This window comes from Solea senegalensis, linkage group LG3 (assembly GCF_019176455.1).
Source record: "Solea senegalensis isolate Sse05_10M linkage group LG3, IFAPA_SoseM_1, whole genome shotgun sequence".
NCBI lineage: Eukaryota > Metazoa > Chordata > Actinopteri > Pleuronectiformes > Soleidae > Solea > Solea senegalensis.
In genome coordinates, this window is record NC_058023.1 from 12,813 (window position 1) to 40,072 (window position 27,260).

Sequence of the window (27,260 nt, forward strand, 5' to 3'; positions counted from 1 at the left end):
ACGTAGAAGGAAATTCGGCGCGCGAAAGCTGTAGCAGGAAGTGAACGTAGCTGGAGGGAAACGGCGGCCAGTTTAGGATTTGAATCTACAGAACTACTTCCACAATCTGCTAACATCTACACCAATATGGCAGACCCAAAGGTGAGGTCACGCATTTTAGGTCATCTAACGCCTTCTGGTGTCTTTAAAATCAAAATTGGGTGGCAAACGTTGCTTTAAACGTGTCATTATTTGTCAGAAAGTTTGTCGAGGAAGCTGCGACCCAGAAATGCCGACAATGATGCAGTCACTCGTGATGCCAGAAAAGCTCGTGTATGTGTTTTAAGGCTGCGAGGTGTCGTGAAATAAGTTTATAACGGGAAGATAGAAATGTCCACCTTGTTTTTATATTCTTGAGACGTTTCCGTAGAGTTATATGACTCAAAAGGTGTGCAGCGAGTCGGCATGTTAGCATTAGCTCGTGTGATTGGGAAAGGCGATGAGCAGAGCTTCATTAAACTATTGCGGTCGTCAGTGGTTTAAACGGGGCAGGGCACGATGTGCATCTACCGGAAAGGCCGGAGAAAAAGAGGGTGGCCAGGTCCACTGATCCCTGCCTTTGTCTCCCAACCACATCACTTGCTACTATTCGCTGGCTAATGTTAGCTTGTTTTAGCAGGGCGCCGGAAGTCCATCGGACTGTTAACTGCGACAGTTAACAGATAGTTAAGAGCCAGTTAACCACTACGGACCCTGTCACACCAGCTCCTTTTTAAATGTAGTTGACACAGACCAATTGAGGTAAATAAGTCCATCATTTAGCTTTGCATTAGCGCGCATATAACAGGCCTTGTTCACTAGCTAGGCAACTTTTCAGTAAATTGTCTCACGAAAACACAGTTGAAAAACTATTAAATATTGCCGAAGAAAGCCAAGATTAAACTTTTAAAATCTCTGGAACCGTTCATGTCATTAAACTAACTTAACTAACTATACAACAAGTTTGTTGTCTAAATTGTCAGTAGTAGCAATTCAGCGTACCTCCGTTAGCTTGGTCGCTATGAACGAACCCTTACATCGGGATACTGCTAACTCACTAAAACCCGCAATGAGTTGGAGGCATGGTTTTCTCTTTTAAAGATGCTCAGCCTTACACTCAACAGTCACTTTATTAGGTCCAGCTGTTCAACCACAACAATGTTAATATGTAAAGGTTTTGCAGAGAAAGGTCAGTGAAAGAGAATTTATTAGTTAGTGACAGTTTGATGGGCAAATAATGCCTTATGTCAGACGTCAGAGGAGAATGATCAGACTCTCAAAATCTATAAGAGCAGTAAAGAAAATGACCACTTACAACCAAGGTATGAAGATCATCTTTGACCAGTTAGCGCCACTTTTGCCACTTAGTCCTGTGTACCTAATAATGTGGAAGGTGAATGTATTTTGTAATGATGCGGCACGAGTGTCCACCAGTCTCAACATGCTCTATCCTGAGTGTTTGTTACTTACCTTATAGATAACAGTTGCCTTTGCATGCTTTCTTTGCCACGTATGTTAATGTGGCACATAATGAGATGCTTAGATCAGCAACTGCGATTTACGCCTCCTCCCTTGACAAAAGCTCTATAACCAGCCCCCAAATCCCTCTATTTGAAGCGTCTGAGGCCTGTCGGTCAGTTGTTGGACCTCTTTGTTTCTGTCCTCTACCACATGCCTAATCACTTTAAATGTGTGCAGAATAGGTCACTGAATATTTTTCTCTCTGCATCTTTCGTGTTTACCCATTCAATGCTTCCCCTGTTAGGACCAGGAAGAGCAAAACAACACCACCACCACTACCACCGCTGTTGTCGTCGCCGCCACCACCACCACAGAGGGTGCAGATGAGACTAATCACGATCCCCACTTTGAGCCCATCGTGTCCCTTCCTGAGCAGGATGTGAAAACATTAGAAGAGGATGAAGTGGAACTCTTTAAAATGTAAGCTGTTTAGCTGGCCAGCGTTTGACTGTGAAGTCACCGTATTGTCTTTGCTTAATGAAGCGGCCATTGTGATGTAAAACGCTGTTGTTGTTTTTCAGGCGGGCCAAACTATATCGTTTTGCCTCTGAGAACGACCCCCCAGAGTGGAAGGAGAGAGGAACAGGTGATGTCAAGATGCTGAAACACAAAGAGAAGGGCACAATCCGCCTCCTCATGAGGAGAGACCGGACCCTGAAGATTTGTGCTAATCATCACAGTGAGTCAAATTTGCAAAGATCATTCATTATACAGGTTTGAAAGGATGAGAAACTGCATTTTGTTTTAATAAGTAAACAAATTAAAGGAGACTGGAAACCGTCTTTATAATGAAATGGATTTGCAGGTTTACTCCAATAGCAACTTTCCAAGCCTAAAATGCATGTAAGACTCTCCTACTGTTGCCTGTATGCTTACACTGTTCTTGTGAAATGCAGTCCTACCCACGATGGAGCTGAAGCCCAACGCAGGCAGTGACAGGGCGTGGGTGTGGAACACACTAGCAGACTATGCCGATGAATGTCCCAAACCTGAACTCCTGGCAATACGCTTTTTAAATGCAGAAAGTAAGTACTGTACATCAAACCCAGTGTAACATTCGATTAGATTCTGCCTAGATCACATTGCACGGGCAAACAGCTGAAGTCCGTTAACCTTTTTTTTTCTTTTTTTTTGCCACAACAGCTTGGGGGTGTTGATACATACTTAATTCTTTTCTTTTGACAGATGCCCAGAAGTTTAAGGTGAAGTTTGATGAGTGCAAGGAGGAGGCCAAAAAGAATCTACAGGAAATGGGTAAATAGCACCTGTTCATTTAATTTCTTCTAATTAATTCTACAGACAGGTTACACATTAAGTGAAGAGTGAAGGTGCTCCACAATGTGCACTGTACAGTTTAAAAGCATTTGACACCTCGTCATCCTGTGTGGCATGTATACAAATGTCACGAGTGTGCAGACTCACTCTGTTCTTTGCTGCTGCCTCCAGCCTAGAACTTTTTCTGTCTGCTACATGAACATGCAGAATGTAACACTTCACTGTCTTTCTAAAAGGCTGGTGTCATTATGTTCTGCTACAAGTACAATTCTGATTTTCACACTATTCCATAATCTCATCACTAGAGTAAAATCTGCTTAAACCAGTGATCTAAGAAATGTTTTCTCGGCACAAAAAGCGTGTTCCAGCTTTGTGGTTCACTGCTCATTTCGCTGCTTTTCCACAGGTGATGGTGATAGCACGAACAAGGTGGTAGAGAAGCTGGAGGAGCTCTCGGTAAAGGACAAGGTGTCAGAAGACAAGAAGGAAGAGGTCAAAAAGGAGACGGAGAAGAAAGAAGATGAGAAAAAGGAGGTAAAGGCTGAGGAGAAGAATTGAGAACCAAGAACTCGCTTTGCTGCTCTTCAATTTATCAGTTTTTCCTCTTTTTCTACAATAGACTTTAAAAGAACTGAATTTGGACACTTGCATATTATTAGTTTTTGTTTTTTTTTTAAATTCTGTTTTGCCTCAAGATCACAAGTCCTTGATGCCACTGGGGAGAAAAAAAAACAAGCTATAGAAATTATGAAAAAAAACCCACCTCCCTCCCATCCCTTCACCTCTTTGCACTGTGGAATGCCACACTCTCCATCCTTGTCATCTACAGTTCAACGAAGCGTTTGACAAACTGTGAAAAGAGGCTTGTGATAGTGACAATTCCCACATTGGGGTATTTTTTGTTTTATTATTTTGAGGTGTGTTTTTGAAAGGGCAGAGGATAATAATGTAGCCTGCTTGTAAGCAGCACAGGGTCAGGGACCAGGCATTATGCAGGTGCATCAAAAATAGAGAAATATTTGTTGTTGTGGGTCCTCCTACCCTGTTCGGTCTCCATGCTTCCACGGTTAGAAACGGCAAGTAAGGTGAAGACTTCTCAGCGAACGCCTTGTAGAAATAGTCCCACCTCAGTTCCTTCCTGCATCAGTTCTGTTGGGAACTGACGAGAAGAGGAATCACCTCCAGACAGTTGAGGAGCATCAGATGAGCTCGCCGATAGATCAGATGCACTTAGCTAAGCATTTTAGTTTTTCCCTCTTTTCTGTAATACCATGGAGTCTAAAGTGAACAGTCCATCACGGTTTGGTGCAGTGATGCTCTGACTTAAGTTCTGAGCCAGGAAATAGTTTGTATTGTTTAGGTCATAACATTCCCACACTTTAAAGCATGTAGTGGAGTATATGTAACTGAGTGTGCCCCGTCAGGTGTGTGCTCATCACCCTTTTCCTTTTTCTTTCCACTAAATAAGTTCTTAACCTTGCCTCTAAAGTGCATCCAAGTGCCAGTGCATCTGTAAATACATGTACATTGGATGAAATGTTGCTTTTCATTTGCGCTCAAATGATTTGGAATGTTTCCTCCACCTTCGAATAAAAGCTGTCAAACACCACACGGGTTATTTAAATCAACCGGGTTTGTTTGTTTGGGGTAGTTGTTGAACATTTGTGTAGTGAAAAGGTTTCATCAAGAAGAGTCAATGTTGTTCACTCAAAGAGATGGAAACTTTTATTTACTTTGATCAGGTCATTGGGAAACATTTCCTCTTCACAAAAATAGGAACGTATATACATTTATACTATGTTTTGATACATATTCAACTTTCTATTTGAGTTTCAGAAAACAAAATCAGCTCATGGCTGAATGGATTCATTGCCAAGTGTCAGGAATGGTCCCTGACCTGCAGTGATGTCCATCCCTAAAACAACAATATTGGACTAATGGCAGTCGTCTTGCAGAGAGGAATGACATCGACAGTGTTTTTGATATGTGGTCAAACGGGGTTCCGTTCAGGCAACGCAGCAACGTAATGGGTCTATTCAGATATTTCAAGATGCTCTTGTTGCCCAGATTTTGACTAAACATGTAGCCCTGCGTGCGGCAGCCTCAGAACAGAAATGTTTTTGTTTTTTTAAAAACACTTGATAAATCGTGAATGAACATTAGCTTGTGTTTCCATGAACACATTATAACGTGAAGTAAGGCAGCCGGGTGAGACCTTGAAAGGTCAGAAGGTTGTAAGTACAGCAAGTTTCAGTAACATCCAACCTTGTCAGAAAGCAAGACCGCACCTCAGCTTTTGACGTTTAACACTTATCTCTGAAAGAAGAAAAAAGAGAACTATGAACAGGAAAGAAATTAGAAGAAGAAAAAAAAAAAGGTTCCTGGAAACAGTACTTGTATATCAAACCAGCTTGTGTGTCACCAAGTACAACGGCTGCTTTTCTAATACAGTTCTAAACTGTATGTAGTGTTTGTTGCTCAACATTAAACACTTCTACAATAGTGTTTCCATCAGTCACTTCAGCTTTTCATCTCAAAAGGCAACAATGGTTTCTTCAACGCAAACATAGCTGGACCATGTCGATCGCTCTACGCCCTGGGTAATGTTGTGGAATCTTCGCCTTAGATATTATAGATTTATAGTCCAACGTAATGTTTTAAGACTTCCGTAAAAGCAAAAAATAACCTTCAAACTCGGAGGTGGGAGCTGTACCGGACAGCTGCTGCACATAATTATAGTTGTGATACGGTTTATCATCTAAAAGCCCATTCTTCCACACGAGGACAGCACATACTGACCCTGTCCGAGATTGACTTCAGTATTTCACCTCTTTACCCTAAGCTCATAACATTTCATCCCGTTTATTTTTTTTACACTGCAAGTTAGAACAAGCTAGATTTACTCTCATGAATGTGTACCCATTAATCTTGATATCATTTATTTACCGTGTAATATAATTTATCAACAAGCAACAGCACTCAAAATAATACCAGGTTTAAGTATCTGTATAAAAACAAGATGTATCAAGCATAGTTTTGACAGATGGGTATACATATATATATATATATATATATATATATATATATATATATATATATATATATATATATATATATATATATATATATATATATATAAAGACAAACCAAAAACAAACTACAAAAAAATAATGAATAGGTAAACATCTTCATTTTACCACATTTTTTTACCCTTGCAAATACTATTATAATCTTAATTTACATAGACGTTTTTAAACGACATTAACAGAGGACTTGTTTTGGTGGTGCAAGGCTGGACTCGGATGGGATGAGGTATTCTGATCTTTCAGAACACACACACACACACACAGTGACGTCCAAACAGAAGCTGCATCTAAAGGCTATAAGCTAAACTCGAGCCCTATCAACACCTGCACTCCAATGAGATGAAGCAAAAACACATTCAATAATCCATGTCAAAATATTATCCCGTGACAACCTCTCTGCTGTTCGCGCTCATTCCTGAGAGAATAATTTTGCACTACGATGAAGTTGCCGTTTGTTATACTTTCTAATAAATCTTTGAATCTGAAACGCAACCTTTCAAAAGTTAAAGATGAAATTCTCTTTGATATCAGGTTTCCCAGCCTCTCCTGCGACTACCGTGAACGCATCTCATCTGTCAAACTTCTCAAACTCTTGTACAGTAACAGGTTAAAGTGAAGCACCATTGTAGTCTTGTCTCGCAGCTGTGCCACAGTGAGGATCTTTTTTTTTTTCTCCAGCGCCTTGCGTGACATTTGGAACAACGTATATGCTTATCCACGTAAACACGTCTGAAAACTCTCACAACCAAGATGACAAGACACTACACACACACACACACACACACACGTATACAGTACAGTCTCAACCACCTGACAACCAATCCCTCAGGAACAAACAAACAGGCATTTGGCAAGACACACCTACACAAGAGCGGACGCATCCTCAGATTGGACTGCACCGCCAAAAACGGGGTGCTTTTCTTCCGTCGTCAAGACCAAAAACAAGAGAATCTCTCGATAACGGAGTGGCCGTGGTCACTGGAGGTGGCCTACACAGATATCTCATATGTGGTGCCTCCCACACCTGTCACCTTTTTGACGTTACTGTGGCGGCCGGGGCTGAGGTTGGCGCCCTGGGTGCCGTGGTGGCAGTCCGTCTGCCCGTTAACCTTCATGGCCTCTCTGGATGGGAAAGAAAGGAACACAGAGAGAGAGAGAGAAATGGTTCAAACACAACGTTTGGAGCAACGTTCAGATTCAAATGTCAGGGAGTTGAAAATGACAGGCACACGGAATGGCAAAAGAAAAAGTTGTTAAATGAAGCGAAAGGCTTACAAAATGTTAGACCAGATGGTGAAAAGCATGCAGAAGGGAAAAAAATAAGAGAAGTCACACACAATTGTTGACATAATACAAAAATGAACTTTTTTGTAATGAAATAAATATTTTTCAAGATGTCATTTTTCATTTCTAATCACGAAACAACTTTTTTCACTTGACTGGCCCCGCCCAGACTAGACCAGACCAGACTAGAAGTTCACTGGCCCCCAGGTCATGTTGAGTTTGAGGCCCCCTGATATACAGTATATACTACACACCACATAGCTTCACTAGAACACAAGTTCTCATGAAAAGCTGGATGTCTTCCACACAGGGAGCTGGGTTTCCAGTGAGAACACATTCCCTCCGTACAGCACATGCAGTCCCACAGCAGTAACGTTAGGATTCATACCTTGGGCCCCCGAGACGAGGTGAGTCTGTCCTCTCAAGGGCGCTGATGTAGGAGAATTTCTGATGAGAGTAGGAGGGAGAGCGGGGCATAGCGGGGGAGTGGGGCTGGTGGGCCGGGGAGCGATAGGGCCCCTCAAGGCCAGTGACCCTGCTCTGGCTGCTGTTACTACTACTGTGATCTGTGTGCAGGGACGTGGATGAAGTCCTAGGGGCGCGGCCCAGTGCGGAGCCCGCGTGGCGCAACACGGGGGTCCGCTGGCCATAGCTTAACAGCCCGACCCCCACCAGGTTGTCCCTGGAGCCTCCGTAGGCTGGAGGCGTTGGGCCTCTGGAGCCAGGGCCACGAGGCCCATCTGGATAGCAAGCATTATGTGCCAAACCATAGCCCCCATCAAACACGCCAGAGTCCTGGGCATAGATGTGAGTCTGAGAGTGCCCACGCAGCATATGCCGCTTCTCCCTCTCCTCCATCTGCTTTCGCTCCTGGATGGAGGCCATGATGGTCTGAGAGAGGTTGTCATAGCGCACTGGTGATGGGTCCCTTTCCCTTTGGTGCGGGGATTGCCTGCCAACCCCCCTCTGCGGCATCACCGGGCTGTAGACGACGGGGGCAACCTGGTGCCTCTGCATTTCAGGCTCTCGGATGTGGCACATTTTGGTGGGCAGGTAGGGCGAGTGGAAGCCCATGGACGGCATGCCGCGGTGGGCCATGCATTCGCTGGCAGTGGCTGGAGAGATGTTAGGGTTGAGCAGGCTGTCATAGGACAGACTGCCGTTGCGGTTGGAGAGCGTGTTAGGTGAGAAGACACTCTTGTAGGGCGTGGATGTGGCTGTGTGAGGCTGCAGGACGAGGAGCTGGCCCTTCTCCAGCCTGCGGTGACCCTGCTTTAAGCTGACGGAGCGCGAGCTGACGGGCTCAGAGTCCAGCTGGAGTGGAGAGGACTGGAAAGTGCGGTGGAGGGTCGCGTTGGTGTACTCGGGCAGATCGAGGTTTGGCTCGGATCGGTAGTCGTGACTAAGGATGCCCTCTTCCAAGATGGCTGACGTCCTCCGATCATCCGGCATGGTAATCTGAAGAGCAAACGGCACAATAATTCTACAGTTTTTGGGTAAAATGTAAATGAGTAAAATGGCTTTTAACCTGGACCTACTTCTAAACACCAAAAATGTATATATATTAATACATTAATCCAAACAAATCCAGTCTTACCTTCTCTCCAGCAGTGTGGTAGTGGACTTTAGGCATGGTGCCAAAGGATGGCCTGAACTTGTACATCGCTGGAGTGGATGGGTGCGTTTTACCAGAAAGAGAACTCTCTACAACACACACACACACACACACACAGAAGGAAAAAGATGAACGCTGTGATGAGAGTAGAAATGTCACTATAGAGGCTTTAGAGTTACATTTTATCATAGGAATAAAGAAGATGGAGAGACTTGAGTTCTTCAAGGCCCAGTATGTAACATTTCTATATTTGCATCAGCTTTAAAATAGAAATAATTTGCTTTTAGTGGCCTTAGAATAAGCCTTTTATATGTATTTTATGCAGTTTACTATGCACTCAAAGAAGAATGACCTTCTTTCCGGTGTGTGAAGGCCACCAGAGGGTGAGCGGAGGAATCCTGCATTTGTTACAGGATTTCTCACACACTGGACTTTTGGAAAACACACCATCTGTGCTCCTACAGATTGTCCTTGACCTTGACAGTGGCGTACAGAAATGAGGCGCGTCATTGTTCCTGTGTTGTGTTCTAGTGAGATACAAATAACTCTCTGCTGTGAAGTGCTTGTACAATCCACTCGGACCAGCTGCAGTACTTTAAACAACCATCAAGCTGCACTGCTGCTGCATGGAGGAGCGACGAGCGTTCCCTCCCTAACATAATGCACCATGACATTGGAAGGAAACCTGCTGTTGAAGGTTCACACTATAAATTCATACTGTTGAATGCAACACAGTAAAGAGCGCATTACGGCTCGCAGACATCCCTCGCTGTAAATCTAGCGCCATCACTAGATTCCTCGGCGGCCTCTAATTTACACGGAGGAGTCTGAGAGGCACATTATTTTTTAGTCAGAGCAGTGATTGTAGACTCCACTCCCCTCCCTCCATTTGGCAAAGCACCACGGATGATTCACGTTGCAATGATTCACTCCGAAATTTCTCCATCACACCACAAATCTGATGCTGATTCGGTAAATGGAGCGCTCAAGCTCGCCACAAATCACGCCTGTTCTCTGGCCTGGCGTAGTGAAGGCCATCAACCTGCCATTGGGGTGGACATTTATTAGGCTAAACAAGAAATGGTGATCTACAGGGAGGGTTTATGCAAATGCCATTTGGTGCAGTCCTTGAAAGGAAAGAGAAATGGGATTGATGATGACTGACGGGCGAGAGGGAGGGTGCAGGTTTTGTTTGTATGTTTCATACCTTCGCTGGATGTCAGCTGGTTTTTCAGCTGGTTGTACCTGTCAGCTTTAGGAGGCAGCGGCGGCTGAGTGTCTTTGTCTTCCAGATCATCCAGGCTGCTTTTGGACTACAGAGAGGAGAGAGTCCAACGTTAAACACATCCAGAACAAATGCAGTGTCAGGTTTACACCGACACACACCGTTTGTGTAGTAGTAAAAGCGACATTAGGCAGCTGCTCTACTTCATTTTTAATGCTTTTTAGGGACTTTCTTCACAATAAAGAATAGTTTTTTCGATCTCTTTTGTCAGACCTGTGCGAGGTGGAGGACAAGCTTCTTTATTAATGCTATTATTATTCATCCATCTCTCAACCAAGCGTCTACATTACCTATAATGGAACTAGACCTGCTGCCAGAGTCATTTGAGTGTGTTATGCTAATGGCAGCTGCTGTATCCTCAGGCCACTACCCTCAAATAGAAACATGGAGCAAATTTGATAGTCCTCGTAAACTAAATAGTTTTTTTGTTGTCATTTTCAGCAGTTTATCAGGCATCTCACATTCATTTCTGAAGCATCAGAGTTCTTTTTACATATTTTCCCACATGTGCAGACTACTTCACAGATGTGCATTTAGCTATGTATTACTACTATTAAGGTATTCTTTTTGAAAAATTGTGCTTCCCAACCTCACTTGGTCCGAGGCTTGAAACAGCAACGCTAATTCCGCACTTTTTAGACCCACTCGTAGGCGGGCGGGAGCTCATTCCTGCAATGTAAACAGTGTCCGCCATCTTTGCTAACAGTTACGCTAACAGGACCAAGTGTCAACAAAGAAAAGAAGGGCGATACAAACACACTTTGATATGTAAACTCCCTTAAAGATGTTGTGTTGAATTTTGACATATGTACAAATGTCTGTTACACTCAAACCATTGTCAGACATTCCTGCACACAGGAAGTGATTTGTTTTTCGGAACAGCCATTTTGAGCTAGCATAAGTGAGATGGCTGAAAACACAAAAAAACACAAAAACACTGTATACAAATAAAAAGATACAGAGAAAAGATACAAAATAGTAACACAGAGAGAGAATTGTCTCTTTATCTCAGTGAACGGGAAAGTTTGTCCCTGACCAAACTTTGACTGCAGAAAATAATTTGACTTGCAGGATTAGACCTTAAAAGGAAACTAAAGTGCACCCCCGCACTGGGCTTTAGGCTGATAAGATGGGTGTGTTTTTACAAGCAGAGACAGAAAAGCTGGAATGCAATAAAAACAGCAGTTGCCAAACGTTTCAGGGACAGGGATCCCTTACATGGGCGAACATTTACCAAGGACTCCCCTCATCATTCTAACACAGATTCAGCATATGCCACGGTCTCAACTCAAGCAGGAAGAATGATCTGCACGGTTTTCGTAAATGAACGAACTCGCCCGAGCGCGTTTATCGTACGGACATAAAAAAAAAAAAAAACGGCAATTTGTGCTCGACGCATCAAAGGCAAAGCGCGATCGAAAGGTTTCGTGGATTCAAAGGGGCGTGGCCATGGCGACCATCGGAAGCTTGGCAACTTTCGACCGTTCGCCACGAAAGAGGAAGTGCCCTTTAACTTCAGCATACATTGACCGATCGCCTCGAAACCTCGTACGTGATGCAAGAGACCGACCCCGAGCACGTCTACGGCCACAGACTTGACCCAGCTCGATGTCGGCCATTTTGAATTTAGCCGCCATTTCGCCACGAAACGGGGAGTGCCCTGTAACTTGGCCATACATTGACCGATCTGCTCGAAACTTCATCAGGTCAGGGAACTGCTGTTTTATTTTTTTCCCTGAACTATTTTTTTTGGATTAACTAATCGGTTGTGATATATGCAGTAGTACTGAATTGTAGCATATATAACCTGCTGTGAATAACTAATGTCAAATATCTAAGGATATTCCATTTGAAGTAATAGAACTTCAATGAAGAAGCAGTAAGATCTACACGAGGAAACATCACCTGATAAAAAAGCATTAGCTGCACAAGTGCTCTGCTCTAACCATGATTAACTGACCTTGGAGCTGATGATGGTGCTGTGGATGCCGTTGTCGCTGACTTTAATGGTTATTTGTCTGTCTGAGAGATCGGGTCTGATGAACGGAGGCTGGATTTTGACGTGGGGCTTTTTCCTGGGGTCCAGCACGTACCTGTGTGGAAGTAAACATTCAGTCCACTTTGTAATACGCATAACCCAACAGTGTTAACACTGCAGCAGGATGAATATCTCAGTCCTAATACATCAAACTTAATAGTCCACTATGATCCCACATTAACCTTTTGGGTACACGGATGAAATCATCATTTCATTCTTATTCTTTATGACTACTCCCTACTTTCCCATCTCACTGAGCTAAATATAACCCCATTAAGCCTTAATGTATCTGTTTATTCATCTGTTTTGTTTGGCAGAAAATGCAATTGTAAAAAGTCATTTTCTACCTTTTTTTTGGTCTATTTGTTGACACAAATCAATATAATTCAAGGAAACAGAAAAAGAAATTGGAGTTTAATAGTCACACAGGACTTCCTGAGATAACAGTCTCTCCGTGAGTCTTACAGGGCTCATTTATAATACAATTAAAGATCTGTTAGTGTTTTATGGTTAGTGTGGGAACACAGGGAGTTTTCCCCCCAAAAACCAACTCACCCTTTCAAAACAAACAAACATAATTCGTGTTATTGGAGCATTTTTGTTATATGGAGGCATGGATTTTTAAGTGATTCACTGTAAAAACAACACTTAAAAATTCCATTACAGACCATGAAATGACATATAGACAGTTACAGCATATCACTCCACCTGCTGTTGTCTCTCTGCAGTCACACGATTGAGTTTTATGGGATGGGGTCTATCCCTATATGATATAGAATGGGTGTTCACTCACACACACACACACACACATAAATAGCAAGCAAGAGAGAAAAACACATTGACTGTGCTCTGTTTCCCGTTAACTCTTGTTCTACACACTGAATCAATTCTCTAAAACAAACACACACATACACTGGTTTCCATGACTTCACAGGACATTGCGTTGCCTTACAGTCATGTCCTGGAGGCTAAATCTAACCCTTACCATAATTACTACTGACCTAATCCTAACCCTGACCTCTGACCTTAACCTAACCCTGACCTCAGTCACGTCCTCACCTTAAAAATGTAGTCATTTACATTATTTTTGTCCCCATAAGGAAGATAAGGCCCCATAATGTGACTGTGTAAACAGATGTAGGTCCCCACAACATAGGGAATACCGTCTTGCTGCTGTTAGATGGTGTTATAGTGTGGATGTTATAGGCTCTGTTTAGATTGTACCTTCATGTGCATAATCACACACAAACACACACACACACACACACACACGCATCTTACCGAGGTGCCAGAGGACTACATAAGACGTACTCCACGTTGCCACAGCAACCCCTGGTGAAGGGATTTACTCCTCCACGAAACTTGCCGGTCACCTGAGGGAGACAAAGTGCGAGGCCTCAGACACACACACACACACACAAATCGACACCGAGGTCCAGAGCTTGAATATAAAGAGGGCGATTCATAATGGATGTGTGTGCCGTTCGGTAGCATCCGTGCTATCCGTTCCTTTTACAGCATGTGTGCGTTTACTGTGTGGCTGTGTGGACAGTGAAAGAAGTGATTCTTAAGATTCTACAAATATTTCATTGCCGCCCTCAAGCAAGTTCACATGTCGACACTGAGGCAGCGCCAGGTGTTGACCGTTTGTGTGTGTGTGTGTGTGTGTGTGTGCGTCTCAGGACAGGCGTCTGCTCACCTGTTCATTGGTTGTTCGACCTCGAGCCACAAGCACCATGTGAAAACCTGTGAGTCCCATGACTGGAATAAAGAAAAGCCCCGCAATGCACATCACCACCAGACTGGGCGCAGAGGTCAAGGGCAACGAGAGCAAGCACGAGAGCGTGACATTACAAGATGTACCGGAAGAAAAAATCCCATACTGCCAGCGCCAGTTTTTTTGAAAGGTAACATTTTGAAGACGTTATTAGATGGGATAGACGAGCATGTCAGGGGGAGAGAGGAGGACAGACACGCAGCAGAGGGCGGGGTCATTGCAGGAGGCCACAGCCTGAGGGAGCATCAGCTCTAAGGACATTTCAAAAAAGTTCCCCCATAAAGACGCCATCAGTCCGGGAAATAACGACCCTGAAACGACTCAATGGGTTAACTGTAAGAAACATTTGTCTATATTTAAAAGCCTTGCCAAACCACTGCCTTCTCGCCAGTAGTCGTCACTAATTCTTACAGACTGGACCTTTAAAGAAAACAAACCCGTTTTCTAAATAAGTGGGCTCTTCCAGTGAGAGGATACGTGACGGCCGTGTGCAGCGATCCTAGCCTCTCTCTGTGGTGGAGGACAAACATGAGGCCGAAGGAAAAAACTCCCATCATGTGGATGCTCAGAGAGAGGAGGAAGAGGAAGAAGTAGCGGTAGTTCCTCCGTCCAATGCAGTTGTTCACCCAGGGACAGTGGTGGTCAAAGTCCTGAGAGGAAGGAGAGCGTTACAGTCACAAATATATTCTTTCTCAAATTGTTAGAGAACATTTTCATGTTCAATATTATAAGCTACAATAGATACTAATGCTGAATATACTCGTGTAATCCTGACCTTTTACAGGCTATTTTCATCGCTTCCTTGTTTTCATAGTCTCGTGTTAGATAATAGATATTATGATATGTAATTCTACATCCTGTTTCATAGAGGATTTGAAAGCCCATTCTAATGACAGTACTGCGTTTCATGATGAAGTCTGATCTTTAATTCTATCACGAAATATTACAAACGTTGTGGAAAAGTGTGTGGATTTATATTTAGTACACGTCTCAGATTCTAAATCTCAGCAGATCAGACGTAATTGTGTTTATATAATCAATCATTCTCCGCGCTCATGTTGACCTAGTTATGTAAATTAGGGAGTAATGCATGTATACATTTGTACAAAGTTTGCACACAGAGACAGACACACACAGACACACACCTCGACACAGTTGTCACAGACACTGCAGTGCGAGCAGCGAGGCGGCCTGTAGAAGTGACAGGTGGCGCACCACTTCATCCGGACCTGAATGCCCTTGATCTCCACGTTCTTGTAGAGAGGCGCCCGGAAATCGTCGTCCTTATCCTCGTCCTCATCCGCTGTGGAGAAGCGCACACAGGTTTTACACACACACACACACACACACAGGCAACAGGTGCAGAGCAGTGACGAGGTCGGGAGCCACAGATTTAAAACCATTATCAAACAACTTTGCACAATGCTGACTAAGCCTCCACACGACTCTCTCTGTGTTTCTCACTGTCTCACTGTGTGTGTTTAGATTGCTACGAGCTGCACACAGGAAGTGATTTATTTCATGTCAAGACAAACGGAGGGAACATTGCATTGAACTCAAAGGCTTTAGCTTTAAGATTTATGTTTAAGGCTTTTAAAATGAATGCATGAACTGAAGTTGTGATTCTTGTAACACATTATTTGCTCTTGTCGTGAGTAAAGTTGGGAATTGGCTCTTCATCTTTAAAAAGTGGGGCAACAGTGGCTCAGCGGTGGAGCGGGGGTAGTGGGTTCAGTTCCTGTCTAGTCTACATTGCCACTTTTCCACTACATGGTCCCGCCTCCCGCCTAGTACCTGGTACCTGCTACTTCTTTAAGTAGCTTCCAAGGGAGCTGAGCTGAAACTATGCGTGACGTGGTCAGACTGCCGGCCACTGATTGGTCAGAGGGTGTCGTCACAGGAAGAGGTACAAGAATCAAACCGAATTAAGACTTAACAATCCTGAAAACGTTGCTTCATCTCCAACATTTGGCACAGAAACGTCTAAAATCTCAATTATTGAACAGCGGGGTCTGGTTGTATTTAGTCTGTAAAAACAACTGCTTTACAAGTCACTCGTAGTTCCATGCAGCTGTGCTATGATGACTCCGCCCACGTTGAGGAGGTACCATGTTGTAATGGAAACACAACCTGAACCATGTAGAGTCGAGCTGTGCCGAGGCGAGGCGTGGTGGGACCGCGTAGTGGAAAAGCGTGTGAATGGGTATGAAAGATGTGTAATAGAAAACGCGCTGCACATGAATGAATGAATGGGTGAATGGCAAAAACTGTAGTGTAAAGCAGCTTTGAGTGGTCATCAAGCTACAGAAAAACAGACCATTTAAAAAGTGGGTCCCAATACCAACGCACACACAGGCATGGATGCAAACCCAGACTTGTTAGCTGGCAGAGAGAATGGATTCTGCTTTTAACGTCAACACTGAGTAACAAGCGCGTTGTGACTCATGCACAACTCGAGCTGTTGAGTTGCGCGTCACGCAGAAATCCCACATTATCACAACTCAAAAATGGTGCTTTTATCTGACCGAAACATGGACGTGTGGCCTACTCTTCCCCTCGACACTATCATGAAAGAACAAGTGGCGCCGCTGTTGTCCTTGGTGCAACTCTGTTTGTGCTACTTTGCTGCACCTGAGCGCTGAGCCTTTTGGTTTTTGTCCTCCGCCGATGAAAGGGCACATTGAAACAACCTGTACGCAGCTTCGACTCGGGGAAAAATGACTCCACGGTGCAATAAAAGTGCAGGTAGCTGAACACACAGAGGATGCAGGGGGAAACAGACGGTAGAGCACAGAAATAAACAGTTTTCACAGTGGGAGATTGCTCTGTTATTATGGCTCTCAAGTCTCTTCAAATCGATTGTGAAGGTAAACCATCTGCCGAACCAACACAAACACAAATAGCACTTATGCTTCCAAAGCAGTGGCCTATTTTAAACTAAAATAACAAAATGAAATGATTATTCCTTGTCGGTTCTCTGAGCAGAGGCCATTTCAATCCAGCTTCACTGGTGGGTCTGCTGCCCCTGAGATATAACGTCAAGAGCTTAGGTAACAAGCCATCCCTCGGTTGTCCATAAAACGCAGCAGGGCAGAGGCAGCAGAAGGCCACCGTCACCTCCGGGGGAAGCAGATAAACTGAGCTTTATACAAGCCAATGATTATTACCCACTTTATGGTCAGGGAAAGCTTGTTCTGAAGACAGGTGCTTATCATTTACAAGCACATTACAAACATCCCCGGGGATGACTTCAATCAACATTACTTAACTCAGATTGTGTTGAGGACGGGGAGAGTGCACCAGCAGTGGACAGTAAGTACACGCAGAGCACCTCGCATCACCAAGGCTTGTGGAACTTCCACCGGCGTCGAGTGCACGCGGAGCGCGTGGCCTTTACAGGCTATAACAGGAAGATATTGGGGTAATGAAATCCTCTATATATAAGGGAGGGTGTGAAGTGTGAGGTGGTCCAATACTTTTATCGCAGAAATGTTTTCACTTTGTATTACCGTAATTCTGCTACACAGTTTCTGAAAGCTGAGAAGTTGCACGTCAAAGCCAACGTGTGGTTATTACGGTAATTTCACTCGTGCGGTTGCAGGAAGCAGGCGACTCAAACAAATGTAATTTGAAATATGTTTTATTTAATTTATGTTCATTTAAAGCCTGGTGTTCATGTACAACTACAGTATTTTCTTCTGAATAAACTTTTGTTTTTTCTTCTTTTTAAATTGTGAATACACTACTATGGGAACAATAAGCAAAAAAAGGGTTAAAACTAAACCAAACACATTGCTTTTTTACTTTTTCTACACCTGTCATTTTTACGCCCTTTTACTGTTTTGATGAGTCTATCGCTGCATTTGTGTAATTGTTTTAGTAAATCATCTTTAGTAGATCAACTTTAAAATAATAATCAACTCTTTCGATAATCACGCATTTGTTTTTTAAGAGATTTTCTTAATCTCAATCTTTTGTTTGTGGACAAAGCAAGAAAATATAGATATTTTACCACCAAAAGATTAGTTTTTTAAAAATCAAAAAGAACATTGAACCTTGTTTCAATTTGCATGTCTATTATTCCAGTGCTCAAACTTTTTTTTTATTAAAATAAAGCACCAGTTACCAGGTACTGTCGCTAATATAAAAGCAAAAAGTGCCACAAGAAACATTCATACAAACCTCTGGGGTAGACGCCAGGGTCCATGAAGGTAGCCATGCTGAAGTTGGCCAAGACGAAGAGGAACACCAGGCCATTGTAGAGAGGCACAACGGGAGAGACCACTTTAGTCAACCAGGGGCACCTGCAGAGACATGAGGGGACAGGTTTCAAAAAAACACATTTAAAAACCATCACAGTGTGTTTCTGTTGCTCCAGTCTAAGTAGTAATAATTATGACATTGTCAGTCTCGTTGGTCCCTTTCATTCTTGCAAGTCTTAGATCAATACTCATAATTAGATCACACTGAGCAGAGAGACAGTGACATCATATAACCTTAATATTTTATCAATACATTGAACTTTTGTTCCACTAATGTTGAAGAAAATTAGATCATGATATCATTAAGTATATTTTTAGTGAATTATAGCCCAGTCTAGCTCCAGATAATGAGTGGTAGGATATCCTGATTACAACAAAGGCACGTTCCACTCATCATAATTCAAGTTTGTGAGGCCTCCACCTCCAGAATGACGATGATGACGATGTGTTCATGAGTTTATATCGGTATCAGGAGATGAGCAATGATGGCATCTTCACCTGACTGTACCCAGAGATCATCTTCAAACCATACGTCCTCCCCTCACCCCACCTGCTGTTACTTTGCTGAATAATTTAGAGCGGCGGCTGCAGAGCGATAAGCTGATCTGACCAGTGCACACTGGATTGAGTGTGGGCTTGATTCATCCTTCCAATATGTGCAACTTCTTTGTCGAAGATGAGGAAGGAAAGGCGAGCAGCTGACAGCGAGCGTAGTGGTGTGGGAGTCGACAGCGTGGGAGGGAAATGTGACTGAGACTGAAAGCTTGGTTAAGACCACAGACTTTGGTTACCATCATCAACACTGTGTACAAGCCACTTTTACTGCTTGTGTTACCATGATACTTCAACCAGGACAGAAAAGCCTGCAGCTCATCAAACAGTTTGGACCTAATGAATTGGACCGAAGAAGCATTTTTGCTGCCAAAAGTGCTGTAATATAATGAGTGTGGTTCTGTCTGAGTTTAAGTTCTGGAAAGAGCTTGGGGATGATGCTTATCTCTTCACAGCAGGAGATCAAAACTCACAGAGATTTAAAAAAAAAAAAAAAAGTTAAAATTTCCATTTCATTGTAATACAAACCGGGCGACCTGTAAACAGGCTTGTATTTTGTATTCTGAAAATACTAATAAAGTAAATAAATATACAAAATACAAAAGAACACAATAGAAAACTAACGAAATAATGAAAACTAAAATTGAAAAAACATTTTTTTAACTGAAATAAAAATATAAACTAGGGTTAGAAATGATAACTAACTGAAGCTGGATTGTGTATTTATAAAAATAACTAATAATTTATTTAATACATAAGCCTTTTGGGTACATATCAAGTATATTTATTTTACACAATACTTATTCTGACCTTTTTGAATCTTGCACCATGGCAAATACTCCATATTAGAAAAAAGTAAAACTAGTACAACTAAGTACAACATGTGAACATCAGCTCTGCAAAGTCTGACTTTGATCAAGTAAAGTTTTGAGTGCAGAAAAGTACAGGTGCCATTTGTATTTTATCATGTATTAAACTACATATTTCACTTTTATGTCACTATTAGTGTTCAATAAAACACTCTATGGCTTTGTATCAAAGTTCCAGCATAATTCTACATATTTTCTATTCCAAAAACGAACACCAGAGGGCTCAATTGAGCTGTGTCTCTCTTTATTGGCCTTGATTGACAGCTTTGTTAGCCAATGAGAAGCAGCAAAACGCCCGGATGTGACGTGTATGGCTGCTGCCAAAGGCAGCAGGACCCTCGGGTCCTTATGTCAGCTAGAGACACCAGGAATGTTTTGAGTGTAACACAGGAAGTCCGTCTGACGCGACAGGAGTTTTGTTTTCACTGAAAAATCTACCTTTTCGCGGATAAACATCAAAAGGTGAGAGCAATTTTACAGTTACAGCGGCGAAATGCGGCGAGTGGGTTGACGCAGCGGTTCCGTACGAAGTTTGATATGTAATACTTAATTTATTTGTAATTTGAGCCGTGTTTGTCACATAAAAATAGCGTTGTAGCCCAGATTCTGCTGTTTAATTTGATGCACAGCATCAATATATTCTCTCAGGGTTCACTTTTCACGCCATCTTGTTCACAATTTGTTTTTTTACGCAGAACCTCCCAAGTTCCCCAGTTGGGTGACGCTCAGGCTTAAATAACCTTGCATACAATACAGCTTCAATTCATTGTTTCCTTTTTGAATAACAGAAATTTGTTCAGCAATATTCATGATAGATTAATTCACCAGTTTCTTCCGAAAGGCTTTCAAATATATATTTCAGAAAAATTCAGCAGTGTCATCCGGTGACACGTCCACAAAGCACACAGGAAGTGATTTGACAGCCAGAGTCAACAGGTGACTTCATGCTCGACAAGAGCATTCAGTTCAAGGATGCAGCATACAAATAATAATAATAATAATAATAACGGAGCTCATGTTATTTGTGGGCAACAATGATGCTGCGTCTGTTTTACACCAATAAGACACAGTTATTTCATAAAATACACACATCCAGCATCAGCTCAGGCACTGAAATACAGAGTCTTAGCCTCAGCGAACTGATGAACCCTCAGTCACTGCAGTAATACAGACAGGGCCGGCTCTTGGCATAGGCGATATAGGCGGTCGCCTAGAGCGCCATCTGCTGGAGGGGCGCCGCGAGGCGACTAGTGACGAGTATACAGTCACTTTTGAGCGCGACAAACACGCTCGTGGACACACACACACAATCTCGCCTAGGGCACAAAATTAGGTAGAGCCGGCCCTGAATACAGATGTCTGTCTTTGAGTATTAAGATTAAGGGTAACACTTTGGCCTCCTAGTGATGATAATCCAGCTCTCTCTACCAAAAAGAAAAAAAACACTCGGGACACAAATCCTCTGGAAACCTGAGTAGATTGACAGTCACCCAAAAAAGATGCAGGCCTCGAGTCTGTTGATTAAAAACAATTCTGGTTGGAACACTGAAATAAACTGTGGAAATCCTATAGAGGGAGGGAGGGAGGAAAATCCTAATTAGCTACTTAATGAAGAACCTAAATGTGTTTTGTTTTTTTTAAAGTGGTAGGATCGATCTGTTGGCACAGTCGCAGCTCTAAAACAATCACATTTATCATAAAAGCCATCTACAGAGCCACTGCACATCCCCAAGCAATTCAACTACTCAAATCTTCCTGTTCTTTATTTGCCCCCTCCTTTTGAATTGGCGTAGAAAAGGCAGACCTGTCTTTGAAGTTACTCTTTTATCTGATGTTTTAGTAACTCTGGGCCTGCTGCTGGTGGGGATCAAAGAGGAAACCGAGTCATGCAGAGAACAGACGCAGAGTATAGACAGAAAGTCAAGCTATGGTTGGAGTGTGACTTTCTATTCAACTGGACTGCTGTCCTTGTCCCGTGTTACACACGCGATCGTCATGTATTTAATAAAGTGGTTTTGTTTCTTAATGTTAGACGTTTTACAGTTTAACTTGTGGCCACTTGTTAGCAACATCCATGAACTGTTCAATCCTTTAAGCTGACGGAGCATAAAAACACTCTTTCGCCATGTGTTTATCACTGTTTACAGGGTTCTTCTATTATTTCTGGGTGTTAGCTGTGGTTGGTAACATGAGCAGAGCACCCAGGCCAGCTTGAGTCCAACTCAAGGTAGTAATTTGACTCCCCATCACATAATCTGGGTCTGTCTGTCTTCTCCCACTTATCCGGATCTGGGTTGCAGGGTCAGCAGCTTCAGCAGGGAAGTCCATGACACTCCTCCACCGGTTCCTCTGAGAGTTCCCTGAGACACTCCCTCCAGTGTGGTCTTCTCTGGGACCTGGATCACCTCCCAAGGGAAGTGGCCAGGAGGCTTCCTCACCAGATACACAAACCACTTCAACGGAATCCTCTTGACATGAAGGCGCAGCGACTTTACGGTGAGTCTCTCCCTCGGATCTCCTAGCTTCGAACCTTGCTTAACTGCGTAAAAAACTAATTTCCGCACTGAGCGATGCCAGCACTTATCACTCCATCCGACTTCAAGGTTGACTTTGTATGAAACAGTAGATTATTTTCAGTGAGTCATGTGTTTGTCTCGTCATTCACAGTGTGATGATGAAAAACTCAGCCCCATAAAACACTGCGGCGCTTTCGAGCAAGAGTGATTGACAAGTGTAACATTAGACAATGCTGTCAGTCCACCGGGAGCACTTATAGCACATGGTGGCTATGTCATCCCATTGATTAGTTCATTAAAGCTGTCCCAGTGGGACAAAATGGAAGGCCTGCCCTGCTGCACACCGGCCAATTTACATACATGTATCACGATCAGAATATAGGAATTGGTTCCTACAAGGAACTCACTCAGCTTCAAGATTCCAAGATTCAATCTGCATATAGTAATATTCAGAAATATGTCACAGCTCGCTGTCAAAATTGTTTTACTCTTCACACGATTCATGAATGCCAGCATTACTCACTACACAATCCCTGTGGGAGCTGCCAGTCTCGGGTGCAAACAAATACCTGAAGCTCTGCATTCACACACATGGCATTTTGTATTCCACGCACACAAACAGACACACACACAGCAGCAGCAGCAGAAGCAGCAGCAGCAGCAGCAGCAGGCCTGTTGTCAGTGGAGACGCCAGGGATGTTTGCTGGAGGCGCAGAGCAGTGCTGTTCATGGCAGGTCACGGCAGAAGAGCTGCATAGATTGATCATCATGAAATTCACTTCCTTGCGTCTCTTTCCCTCCTTACATTATCTATTGTTGGAGATGTGCAGTGACTTCACAGATTCTAGACACTGTGTTGCATATGCTCATGCTCATGATTGTATTTTTGGATGTTACAAATGTTTACAAACCAACAGCCATCACGAGTCACCACAGCCAAAACAACACCTTTAAAGGGCACATATTATTTTAATGATTTTAATACTTATTTAATACTACTATTTGGGACTCTGGAGGCCCTACCAGTCGCAAAGTGTGGAAAAAGAATACTCAGTCCCCCTAAAACACTCGATGTTGAATTCCCTGCGCATTTCACCGCAAATGTTACCGCCCCACCAGTAAATTTACCTCGAGAGCTCCACCTTAGCTCCGCCTTGTCCCTATAAAATGCGAGAGTGCAGGCGAGGGAGGAAGAGCGGTGTTATGTCAACGCGGAGGGACAAGTGTGCTGTTGGTGGCTGCACAGTGGAGCACAGTGTTTTACACAAACGTACAGCCTCAGAGGATTTGTGTGTCCAGTGGATACATTTTATATTTGAAGCTAATGTGCCGGATAAAGTCAGCAAACGTGTGTTTGTGTGTTCGCACCACTTCGCATCAGACTGCAGCCAGCGGTCGCCATATTTAGTCAGCGAACGTATTTCACCGACGTACAAACGCACACATTTTTAAGAAAAGAGCTCATAACTGACCATAAGTCAAATAGAGCTCATAACTGACCATTCTGACACGTCCTAATTAAAATATTTGTTCAGTACGTCCTCCATGACCGGAGCACAGACTCAGTCTGATACAGTCACATACAGCGGCAGTTTACGCAGCTCACCTAAGTGAGTGCTCTTCCTAAGTGTTTTTAACTGATTTACAGTTCGGCAGTGTTCGGCTTGATCCTTGTGTCGGACGTCTCTTCCTGTGACGGCACTCTCGCTGTGTTCCGCACACGCTGCCATGTTGATATTGTCAGAGAACTAGTGGAGGGAGGGGGAGAGGAATGGAGCGGAGGGAACAGGAGCTGAGCGAGCGAGCGCAGTAAAAAGGACAAAAAATCAGAAACCCCCTGGAAGAAGTGGGTGGGTGTTTGCCTGTGTCTCATTTGCATGGCACAAAACCGAGCGTTCTGAAAGGGGCGGGTTTAGCAGGGTTATTGAACTGCTATGGTGCTTCATCCTTAAGCATGTCTCTGACATGTTCATTAGGACACCAGGGAACTATTTTAACTTGGAGAAATAGGGTATAATATGTCTCTTTTAAATGACATGTTTTGTCCAAACCGTACCCTCAGACCAGTATTAGAGAAAGCTGAAACCATTAATTATGTGATGTTGTTATGGTCAAAACAGTAGCCGATTCATAAATGACAACACAATTGATGAGATAATAGATTTAATGGCACAATATACCATTATAATGTTAATTTGTTAATTAACTAGTAGCTGTTTAAAAAAGGGGTAAAAAGCTTATTTTCAAGAAATGCTTAAGTATATTGCGTTGATGACGCAATTTGTGCAACGCACACGGTGCACACAAACCCATACCAGTGCCTTTAAACTGACATTCTGAGCAAAAAGAAACTTTCCACTGTCAGCTGGAAACTGTAAAAGCAGCAAGACAATCATCCAAGTGAAGAAACAATGAGTTAAACACATTTTCTTGATTGGAGAGGGACTCTCCAACTCATTCTGGACAACAGAGGAACGATGAATTAACTATAGCAGCTGCATTTCATCTCAGGGTAATTAGCATTTTCATGCGGTGCATAAGAAGTCTTTTTGATATTTAATAATATGTGCTTCCACATGCTTTGCATTTTACATATTCATCACTGACTTTTTCATTGCCTGTCGGGAAAGAACTTGTTTCTTTTATTCCCTCAGACACAAATGTAGCTTCAACTCGATAAATAAGCAGTTTATTCTTGTGCGTACGAGGCTCATGTTTAATGGAAAAGGTTTCACTCCAAATTTACATCAATAGTTGAAATGCACCAAGAACTTTAGTGTCTAAAATTTGATTTGCGAATGCACAATACATTACCATTCAGATACAAGTGAGTCAGAGGATTAAAGCTTTGTTAACGGGGAAACATAAATTCCCTGCAGAGTCTCTTAATGTGGTTAAGCTTTGTGTGAGAGCAGATACCACCAGCTGGATCTCACTCGCTGATAAAAACAAATATTTCCATATGGGAGAGGAATGAGGTCATGTGTGTGCTTGTAAGTGTGAGTGTGTCAATGGGAGGGGATTAGCATCACCTTTCTTTCATCACATTACTTTCCTTTATCCTCCTACTCTCCATATGTGTTGTTAAGTATAACACACACACACACATTTGATCCACCTCTCCTTTCATTGCTGTTGTTGAAGCACAAAACTTACATACACACAAACTGCAAAATAAGCCAATAAACCCCAGCATTGTGTGCTCCAGTAAAACAAATAGTGATGAGACTGAGACTGTAATGGAAAAACACACGCTCTCATCCTCAGGCTTCATTCACACCAGTGACAGGACTTTATTGTTTCCATAAAGTCCTGTGAGTAAGTGCTTTTGCCTGATTTTTACAGAACATCTTTGAACTTTCAATACCTGGCAGTTATTGACGTGTTAAATTAGTGTATTAACAACAAAAAAGCAGAATTTGGTTTAAACCCCACTGTAGGTGCACATGAATAAGAGAATATGCATTTTAATTTTGAAATTTGAAAAGTATAAACCATATTTACAATAGAATTTTTCGAGTGTTTGTCTAAAAATGTGATATTTGATGATAGACGCTGATTTGCCCACTTCCTGCAACGGCGTCAGTGAAATTACCGTAATAACCGTTGACATTGGACTGCAAGCTTTCAGAATTTTTTTTCCAGTGGCACAAACCACCGTGTAATTACGGTAATGCAAAGAGGCGTGGCGCCGGCGATACGCTCAGTGTGTAATTTGTCCAATATTAAAAAATACTTCTTCCATTTTACACCATAGTTGTTTCTTGTTGGCTGTCATTTCTGTTTAATCCTGTTTACACTGACATGTGCATGCCCAGTGTATGAAAAACTGAGGTAAAACGCACACTATTTGTTTATTAAACAGAATATTTAAATGAAAGAGTAGTATTATGGATGAAGCCTCCGTGTGTAGTGTGTTTGCTGGTGTGTGGGTGTGGAGTGCAAATCTCCCCCAGGTGTGACGACACATGTGCTGGCCTCCTGTCAGGCTGCCCACGGGAAAGTGCCATAGGTCAGTTGGAATAAATGAGGCTTACTGGGAAAAGACACAGGCTTAAAAAGACAAGTGTAGTAAGTATGTGTGGGTATTTAAATCACAGTAGCAAGGACAGTCACCTCTATTTGTCCAACTGCCCATCTCAAATATGCATCTCTGTTGAGCCCAATCTGGATTTTGGCCTTTGTGCACGAGTGGGCTGGACTAACATGGACTCCCCTGCATTAACAGCTAGCGGGACTGCTCATTTAGTTTCAGGCTGGTATGTAGGGAGGCGAAGCAGAAGTTGGCTTGCCCTGTGTCACATTCCTAGCCACTCTTATTCTGAGCGCCGAGCACTGCAGCCTGTATATGTGGCCCCTGTCAAGGACTCCAAGAGTTATGACTCAAAGAAGCGGCGGACAGAGTTGTTCAGTCTGCGTTCAGTGTTGGACAGTAAATACAGCCTCAACAAGGCTCCAGTGATAGCAGAAGCAGTAGAAACCTAGGATAACTGTCTCAGAAATGTAATATAATACCAATACATACGTTTGTATAAGTGTATAATGGCTTAAAAAGGAAAAAAAACAACACTTTTTGTTTGTGCACTGCTTTGTAGAGGACACCGAGCTGCCACGTTTCTACATCGGCACGATCAGACAAACAAGCCAAAGCGTGTGTTTCATGATTTGAAGCAGAGGCTCACTGCACAAACAAAGAACAACATGCTCTCTGGTAAAGACGGGTCACCGTAGTTCTGACAATACAAGAAATTCAAATGGCTGATGAAAACTATGAGATTCAGATACAGCAGGAAGATGAAATATTATTCCCGGCTTAATAAAGGTTGCGAATACCCAAGATGTCCATTAAGCTGTCCAATGCATCTTACTCCTCGGTTTATTTTAGTAAATGTACATTTTTAGCTCCAGCCAAAACAGAGGGCGATGTTGCCACTTGCCAGACACTTAACCAGCAACTGGCTGCTCAAGACTCAGCAGTTCTGCAAAGAAGCAGGAAGGAGGAAGCAAGAGAAACTGATCTGAAACCTGATGAGGTTCTCCAGAAATACAGCACAGGGTCGAGAGAGAGAGACACACAGACTGGGAGAGAGACACATCTACACACACACACTTGTCTCGCATCTACAGCTGCGAGGACACATGCGTTCCCGAGCGCATTATCC

The 27,260-nt window shown here is 43.0% G+C and overlaps 2 protein-coding genes and 1 non-coding gene across 3 annotated transcripts; 2 read left to right on the forward strand and 1 right to left on the reverse strand.

Annotated features, from left to right (window-relative positions):
• The first annotated feature begins 15 nt into the window (after window positions 1-15).
• On the forward strand, window positions 16-4,423 carry ranbp1 (RAN binding protein 1). Its single transcript, XM_044021039.1, has 6 exons — window positions 16-141; window positions 1,784-1,959; window positions 2,061-2,218; window positions 2,436-2,564; window positions 2,725-2,793; window positions 3,221-4,423. Exons 1-6 carry the CDS (start codon window positions 127-129, stop codon window positions 3,370-3,372), a joined length of 699 nt encoding a protein of 232 aa, XP_043876974.1. The 5' UTR covers window positions 16-126; the 3' UTR covers window positions 3,373-4,423.
• LOC122767369 lies at window positions 2,952-3,080 on the forward strand. The gene has a single exon (XR_006360216.1). It is a non-coding gene; the product is annotated as a small nucleolar RNA SNORA77 (small nucleolar RNA).
• A 2,150-nt stretch (window positions 4,424-6,573) lies between the features above and the next one.
• On the reverse strand, window positions 6,574-26,978 carry zdhhc8b (zinc finger DHHC-type palmitoyltransferase 8b; the record flags this gene model as incomplete). The annotated part of the gene is made up of 11 exons (XM_044020461.1): window positions 6,574-7,022; window positions 7,573-8,642; window positions 8,782-8,888; window positions 10,007-10,112; window positions 12,045-12,177; window positions 13,404-13,495; window positions 13,822-13,924; window positions 14,377-14,549; window positions 15,045-15,202; window positions 18,082-18,203; window positions 26,932-26,978. Coding segments are annotated over 11 exons (2,244 nt in total), but the record flags the coding sequence as incomplete, so codon positions are not given.
• Window positions 26,979-27,260: the final 282 nt, after the last annotated feature.